The sequence below is a fragment of the Procambarus clarkii genome, unplaced genomic scaffold, assembly GCF_040958095.1.
Source record: "Procambarus clarkii isolate CNS0578487 unplaced genomic scaffold, FALCON_Pclarkii_2.0 HiC_scaffold_106, whole genome shotgun sequence".
NCBI classification, from domain to species: Eukaryota; Metazoa; Arthropoda; class Malacostraca; order Decapoda; family Cambaridae; genus Procambarus; species Procambarus clarkii.
The window spans coordinates 3,830,511-3,839,519 of record NW_027189139.1 but is presented as its reverse complement, the minus strand read 5'-3'; the positions used below and the strand labels follow the sequence as shown (position 1 = coordinate 3,839,519).

The following is a 9,009-nucleotide window of genomic DNA, read 5'->3' as shown; positions in this document are numbered from 1 at the left end:
CAAACTACTGGTAACAGGATGAGTATGGGTTGCACAATTAATTACTACAAAGTGGTTGAGTATGGGGTGCACGTAAATGAAGACTCCCAAGAAGCAAATCAGAGATCAGCCCAAGCTTCATCTTGAGGCAAAGCTCAATGCCTTAAGCCATATTGATGCTCTGTCCACAGAGCATTCTCTCTCTCAAATCATAATAGTACACTAATGGTTCCCTACACCACCCCTCAGGTGCAGCTGCAGCAGGCTTGGGTGACATGATGACTATGGGGTGCACAATAAACTAACACTCACAGAATGAGTATGGGCTGCACAATAAGCTACCTCTCACAAGATTAGTAATAAAGAAACATTAATTTTTTGGGTAGGGTGACTGAAACTCATCCTGGGGTAAAAATGTTTATTTAAATTTATTATAGTTAAATGAATTTAGTAAATTATTCCATATATTGTATTATAAGTGAATTGACACTAAACTATAAATGATACTAATAAGGTTTTAAAAATGAAAAACAGTAAAAATCCTTCATGTAAGATATGGAAGTTGAAAAGTAAATTAACTGTAAACTAAATTATAAACTGTAGACATAATATAAAGTATTATAAGTAAAATACCTATAAACTACCAAATAATGTGTAAGGAACCATTTCTATTGTTTGTCCTTTTTTACCTGTTTCCTCAGGTATTTTAAAATTCCCATTCCGTTGTTACTACACTGTTTTCCTGGTGTAGTTCCCTGTGGTTCAAATTTTACTACTTGTACTTCTTGCTGTTTCTGAAGGATTGCTAATGGTAGCCCTTGTTGCACCGGCGGAACTTTTTGTAAATGTTCCACCTGCGGAACTTTTTGTAATTGTTGAATTTCTTGCACCTGCGGTACTTTTTGGACTTTATGCACCTGCTGCACTTGTAGCTCGTCAGGATTTTTTTCCAGGGCATTATCGCTATCACCTTCTGATCCTAATGTAAGTTTATCTGCATCAAGCTTCCTTGTGCGTGCTGGAAAAAAAAATAAAAATAAAAAATAAAAAATTTTGAAATGGAAGATCCTGTGTAACAAATTTAATCAGTTACTATGATCGAGCCGCAGAAATTTTACAGGAAAGATATGGTTGGGTTGACTGCATCTATCTGGACCTAAAAGAGGCATTCAATAGAATTCCACATAAGAGTTTGTTCTGGAAACTGGAACATATTGGAGGGGTGACAGGTAAGCTTCTAACATGGATTAAAAAATTTCAAACTGATAGAAAAATGAGGGCAGTAATCAGAGGCAATGTATTGGACTGGAGAAATGTCACGAGTGGAGTACCACAGGGTTTAGTTCTGGCATTCATGGATAAATAATAAATAAATTGTTCATGATTTTTTTAGACAAAAGCTAGAATATGCAGCAGTTGTATGGTGCCCATATCTTAAGAAGTACATGTACAAACTTGAAATGATACAAAGACGTCATGGGTGTCATAGGGGCACCAGCACACTGGTTTGCTAAAGGGCCCTTAATGCTGTCGAGACCTTATGGGCCCTTGGACCCATTACGTTAAGACATAGTGCTGTATTGGGCCACACACTTTTTGCCATATACATCAACGACAGAGATGATTGAATTGAAATTATATATATATATATATATATATATATATATATATATATATATATATATATATATATATATATATATATATATATATATATATATATATATATATACATATGTATATATATATATATATACATATGTATATATATATATATATATATATATGAGAGAAAATAATAGGTGGTGATATATTTATATATTATGTGAACTACTTACACAAAAAGAAGTTAGTGGTGAAGATCTTCTTGTCCTCTTCTTGTATTACGTTGTTTGGTAGGATACCATGCGTCACCCGTGCTGGTCCTTTCTTGTAATAGATAACGATTGATTCATACCCACAGCCACGCAGATATGTTAGCTGAAAAGCAAATAATATTTAAACAATAACACTATCTGGGAAAATGCAACAAAATAAATGTTTGAAGCATAGCTGGGCATGTGCAATAGAACCCATAATAGAATCACAATACCAGAAATAAATATCTTTGATATCCCCAGAGTCAAAGTTATTCTGTGTAAATACTCTATGCAAATAAAGGGACCTTGTCTATGGAACTAACTTGCTAACAAATTTAAAAACTGTCCAACTTCTGCCATTTTAAAAAATAAAACCAAAAAGTACCTAAATTTTTTCTTGATAGTTTCCTAACTAGTGTATTAAACTCGCACTGTATCTTATGAAATCCAATGCCAGAATATATGTGCCTAAACCATACAACTTTTCCATTGTAATCATTGCTATCACCTTATATCATGATTGTTATATTGAATGCATATCTTACTATATTATACCTTGAAATATTCCTCAAATTATGCTACAATTTATATGTTGATAACCCTCAAATTTTACTTTAATGTACATAGTAATCTTTGTGATACTTTCTTACAATGTACCAGCCAATTTTTTCCATTTAAGCTTTAAATTGCCTATTTAAAATTATCTGTTAGATTAAGGACCTGCCCAAAACACTATGTGTGCTAGTGGCTTTACAAGAATGTAAAAACATCAATTCTATGTACTCTCATAATCCCAGTGTGCTATCTTGTATATAAATAAATAAACAAATAGTATGTAAGTACTGTACAGCATTATTCATGTTGATTCTATACCTTATCAAGCAAGTTCAGCATAAGAAGAATACAAATGAATACAACAGATGTAGACAAACTTCAATACCTGATTTTCAATCCTTCGTAGAACCCGGCTTGCTGTATTTCGTTCTAAAGCCTTCTTGCCTTTAAGTAGAAAACGGGCTTCCTCTTCTTTCTTCATTAATTCTCTACTGTTTCGGAAGTCACACTGGCAGAACTTGCAAACATTGCTTCGGACATGCACACATTGTTTGCAGTTTGTGCATCTCCTCAAGAATTTTCCCTGAAGACCTGAAGGAAATAGTTTCTAATAAAATACTTATATTCAAATGACCTATGCTGCAAAAATTATAAGTTAAATTGTTGTTAAAATGTACTACAGTAATTAAATATATTATTTAAATTATGAAATAATCTACATTAACACTAGTGAGAGCAATGTTAAAAATTTTAGGACTGCATCTGGAAATAACTTTAATTTTGGATGTGATTAACCATGCTGTAACTCGTATAACAAAACTGAGAGGAGTTGAATCCAACAGCCTGATTGACCAGGCTGTTAATTTCAAGCGAATACTATATTATTGGAAGAAAAAAAAATTATATATATATATATATATATATATATATATATATATATATATATATATATATATATATATATATATATATATAATCAATATTGTAACTTTTTTTGTGTAATGACGTTTTCAAATAAAGTTAGATAAATATACACACATACCAAAAGAATAAGGGTGGTAGGAGAAGAAAATATGAAAGTGTTCAGTGAGGATCCACAAGGTCTTCTCTGAGTACTCTTTATTTTCTTCTCCGAGGCTATGGGTCCCTACACTTGCACCAGAGGTGGTACCCCTCATATATATATATATATATATATATATATATATATATATATATATATATATATATATATATATATATATATATATGTCGTACCTAGTAGCCCGAACGCACTTCTCAGCCTACTATGCAAGGCCCGATTTGCCTAATAAGCCAAGTTTTTATGAATTAATTGTTTTTCGACTACCTAACCTACCTAAGCTAACCTAACCTAACTTTTTCGGCTACCTAACCTAACCTAACCTATAAATATAGGTTAGGTTAGGTTAGGTAGGGTTGGTTAGGTTCGGCCATATATCTACGTTAATTTTAACTCCAATAAAAAAAATTGACCTCATACATAATGAAATGGGTAGCTTTATCATTTCATCAGAAAACAAATTAGAGAAAATATACTGTCAGGAAAACTTGGCTTATTATGCAAATCGGGCCTTGCATAGTAAGCCGAGTACGACGTTCTGGCTACTAGGTACAACATATATATATATATATATATATATATACATACATACATACATACATACATACATACACACATACATATATATATATATATATATATATATATATGACAGTGTCAGATTCAGTTTACTACAGTTTAGTAATTCCTTACCCTTTGATGTACTAGGTAGATCCATGTTTAGTGAAGTTTTATAGCTGGAGCTGGAAGATCCTGTCGAGATGACTTCTTCAAAGAGAATAGCTTCAACACACATTGTGTCTTGAGTCTACCAGTACTTGGCCTACAGTTACCAGATCTGATTTACAGAAACTAGTGAACTATGGAGATAAGATTGTTAATAATATACTTTTTTTGAGATTCATATGACTTGCAGCTTAAAAACCAACCTTATTTTAAAATAGTACACTAAAGTACATAGCAAATTGCGAAATTCGTAGTTTTTTAACTACTTTAAAGCTAAATTCTCAAGCTTTGAAAATAAGCACAATTTGCTATTTTAAGCGGAATCTGGCAACTCTGATTTAGCATGTAAACATTGACTTGCATTCACAATGTAGTTATTTATTTTTCAACAATTTAAAACGAGTTATGAAAATACACACATTGGTACATTATTGCAAAGGCACTATACTATATATATATATATATAAATTGTTGCAAGTCGAGCAACAAATATTTTACATTGAACAACAAATGAGATTGGAAAAGCAGTATTGCCAAAATAGACCCCAGACACACCCTGTGGGTAGTAATGGACCCCCATACCGACCCTATGAGGGGTAGTGGACCCCATAATAACACTATGGGCGATAGTGGACACTATACAAACACTATGGGCGGTAGTTGACTTCATAGAGACCCTGTGGGCGGTAAGGGACCCCCTATCGACCCTGTGGGCGGCAGTGGACCCCCTATCGGTCCTGTGGGCGGCAGTGGACCCCCTACCGACCCTGTGGGCGGCAGTGGACCCCTACCGAACGTGTGGGCGGCAGTGGACCCCCTACCGACCCTCTGGGCGGCAGTGGACCCCCTATCGATCCTGTGGGCGGTAGTGGACCCCCCCATATCGACCCTGTGGGCGGCAGTGGACCCCCTATCGATCCTGTGGGCGGCAGTGGACCCCCTACCGACCCAGTGGGTGGCAGTGGACCCCCTGCCGACCCTGTGGGCGGTAGTGGACCCCTACCGACCCTGTGGACGGTAGTTGACTTCATAGCGACCCAGTGGGCGGTAGTGGACCCCATACCGACCCTGTGGGTGGCGGTGGACCCCATACCGACTCTGTGGGCGGCAGTGAACCCTATATACTAATCCTGTGGGCGATACTGTACCCTATAGTCATCCTGTGGGGGCAATGGATGCCATACATATCCAGTGGGTGTTATTGTACCCCATACTTATTCTGTGGGTGGTTGGAGCCCCATACCCATCCTGTGGGTTATAGTGGACCCCATACTCATCCTGTGGGTGGTATTGGACCCCATACCTATCCTGTGGGTGGTTGTGAGACCATACCCATCCTGTCGGTGGTAGTGGACGCAATACACATCCAGTGGATGGTATTGGATCCCATACCCTTCCTGTGGGTGGAAGTGATCCCCATACCATTCCTGTGGGTGGATGTGACCCCCATACTCATCCTGCGGGTGTTATTGGACACCTTACCCACCTAACAGGTGGTAGTGGACCCTATACTAATCCTATAGTTTCCAATAATCCACACCATACCATCCTGTTTGCAGTAGTTTACCCTATATACATTCCAACATAACATCGTTTTCTGTTAGCGTTCCTACAAAACATTCTTTAAAGATTTCTAAAGCACAAACTATGATATATAATATTGATTGGTGAAGCACTTATTCTATGTAATAATTTATTGTGCTTATTATAATTTACTAAGAACAACTAATATTTCTTAAAACAAAACTACGAGCCTTCAATAGGATGTAGCTGATCTGTAATATTATAAGAGCATGGACAATAGTAGGTGAATTTCACAACCCATGTGGGACCTGAAAACTACAATTTTCGTTATAATTGAACCAATCACGACTATTCAGCTATCTACGTTGATGGACGAGTACTGTGAGACGTAAATTGGTACGTGAGGAAGAGTTTGAGCCTTGGTAAAAAAGTTAACTGGGAATATATCACATATGTACTAAATCACATTCCACATATTGACTTTAAGCACTAGTCATATATGTACTGTCTTGTGTGAGAACGGGTTGATTTACGTATGTAGCTTAGCCTAGCATTTTAAAAACACTACAATCACCTTATGTGGTTGATTGTTCAATAAATCCCTGAACTATATGTTTAACAAATCTCTAACCCTATCAATGGAGTTAGTTTAGTTCTTATATTATGCACCCTATACCCATCTTGTGGGCGGTAGTGGAAAGGGTTAGAGTCCATGGCGGACTGAAGAAAATGTATATATGCTGGTTAGCATTGTTAATGTGTGGCCACGTCTGTGGTAGAAAATAATACAAAAAATCAAATAAAGGTATTATTGAAACTTTATAGGAAAACATTAAATCATAAATATATCTTTAATATTATACTTGAAATATTGTATACTTTGCTCTTTCCATCGTACTTCTGCACCTGCTGGCAAGTGGTTCGGTGCAGTGTGCAGGTGATGTTCATTACTGGGTGAGCTGGCAGGTGGTGCTCACCTGCCAGCTCACCCAACGAAAATTTGGTTTTTAATACACTTACACATTTATTGGGTCTTTCCTTCACCTTCATTCAAGCACTAGGGTATTACAGTAAGTGTTTTAATTATAATATTTATTAACGTTATTATTTTTAATTTTTATTATTATTAGTATTATTATTAACAGGAGAGGAGTGTGTGTGTGTGAGGGGGGGGGGGATAATGGTACACATGTCCACATCCCAATGCCCGCCCTTCCAGGACTGGGGGTGCGGGGGTGTACAATAAACTATACCCACATCCGGCGGCAGCTTGTCGAAGGCGGAAGTGTAGCCTAGACAATTTGTCATGATAATTAGTGATGACTCTTATTTTGATTATGGGTCCGTAATCCAGTTAAGCTTTTATTCTTAATTTATATTACAATGCTGGTAAAATACACTTCTTGATGATGAGTATGGAGTACAAATGAACTCATTGTGTACCCAAGTTCAAGTTCAAGTATGTTTATTGAGATAAGCAATAAATATATCTCAAAGGGATAGAGTAGCTTAGGCTATTTCAACCCCCCTCTAATTCAAGTCCCTCAAGGGGCGCACAAATACTGTGACTACAAATAGACAAATAACATTACAAGAATCCAAACAAGAATTGTGTACCCTATACTCACAGGATGAATATAGGGTACACAATAAACTACCACTCACATCATGGGTATGGGTTGCACAAGAAACTATCGCGCAGAGGATGAATATGGAGAGCAAAGTAAACAAAGATTCACACGATGAGAAAGGGTTGCGCAATGTCCTATGACTCACAGAATGAGTATTAGCTGCACAATAAACTACAGGTCACAGGATAAGTATGGGTTGCACAATAAATTACAGGTCACAGGATGGGTATGGGCTGCACAAACTACCGGTAACAGGATGAGTATGGGATGCACAATAAATTACGGGTCACAGGATGAGTATGGGTTGCACAAACTACTGGTAACAAGATGAGTATGGGGTGCACAATAAATTACCGCACAGAGGATGAGTATAGGGTGCACAAACTGGTTGGGTAAATGGAAATGGTTGGGTACATTTCTTTTCACCTAATGCGACTATTCATGTGTCCGGACACCGGCGATGGTGTGGAATTGGCTATTTATTTAACCATAACTTTGCTTTCATTTAATAATTATATTAAGATATGTTTCCTTGAAATGTAGTTACATTATCGTCTACATGTCTTTATTCTGACATAAAGACCTATGACGTTACTTTGCATATATGCAAATTAATTATAAAATTGATTAGCTTGTGTGGAGGCCTTCACACTCCCTGAGCGAGCCATCAAGTAACTATAAACATCAAGTAACTATAAAAAGGCATATATCTTCACTTTCACTTCAGTTATATTTATGCCAAAGTATTAACATGCAGCTTATATTTATGTCTTTATGATGACATAGAAAACTTCATTTATTACAATATCTAGATTAAATTAACATTGATCTTCGAAAGGTCGTAGTTCCCATATCGGTAAGGAGAGCGTCGGCCATGAAGCCTTGTTTAAAGTATGAATATTTTTCCTCTCTAATAAGGTATATTCTCTGTGATGGATTCACAAAAACTATTTTATATCTGCCTTTCTGATAACATATACAAATATAATCTTTATTTGTGAATATTTGTTAATTAAGCAATATATCAGAGGGCGTGTATAGAGTTCGGTGTTCAATGAACGAAAAGGACAAGGGCAGTTTAAATAGCGAACGCATACCAACGAATAACGCTAGTATCTATATAACAAATTTATTGTCCTTGGAGTTGATTTAACTTCTAGACACGTTTTGTTTAATAAATATTAAAGATTTAGTGGTTGCTTATGAAAGATATTATTATAAATAGACATTCTACTTCTTAATATCACCAATTAAATTTCCGACAATTTGAGCCATGAAATGCGACGACTGGATCACTGCGTACAGGAGGCTGCTATGGCAGCAAACACTCTCCAGGCGACCATATATCTTGGATAAGTCGCTCCACAAAATTGTCGCTTGGACCGTCGACTTCCTATGGCGTCACCTCTCACATATTTACGTCTCATTTCGTTATGAAATTAGATTATTTCAGAGTAAAAATAGGTTTGATCATGTTCTACGTGTAGCACCAACATTATAGTAAGTAAGTATACCATATTTCTTCATTACTTACGTAATGCTAGGAGGATTTGGGGTCTTTTGGGCCGATTTGGGTCGATTTGGGTAATTCTATGGACCCGGAGTGTGCCTCTGTAACCCTTTCATTATGTGCCTCATATGCCTCATATATGCC

General features: G+C 36.4%; 1 protein-coding gene across 1 annotated transcript; it reads right to left on the bottom strand.

Annotated features, from left to right (window-relative positions):
- Nucleotides 1-383: 383 nt before the first annotated feature.
- LOC138360305 (uncharacterized) lies at nucleotides 384-4,417 on the bottom strand. Its single transcript, XM_069320218.1, has 4 exons — nucleotides 4,168-4,417; nucleotides 2,779-2,984; nucleotides 1,818-1,959; nucleotides 384-997 (listed from the first exon to the last, which is right to left on the bottom strand). Exons 1-4 carry the CDS (start codon nucleotides 4,268-4,270, stop codon nucleotides 648-650), a joined length of 801 nt encoding a protein of 266 aa, XP_069176319.1. The 5' UTR covers nucleotides 4,271-4,417; the 3' UTR covers nucleotides 384-647.
- Between the last annotated feature and the right edge of the window lie 4,592 nt (nucleotides 4,418-9,009).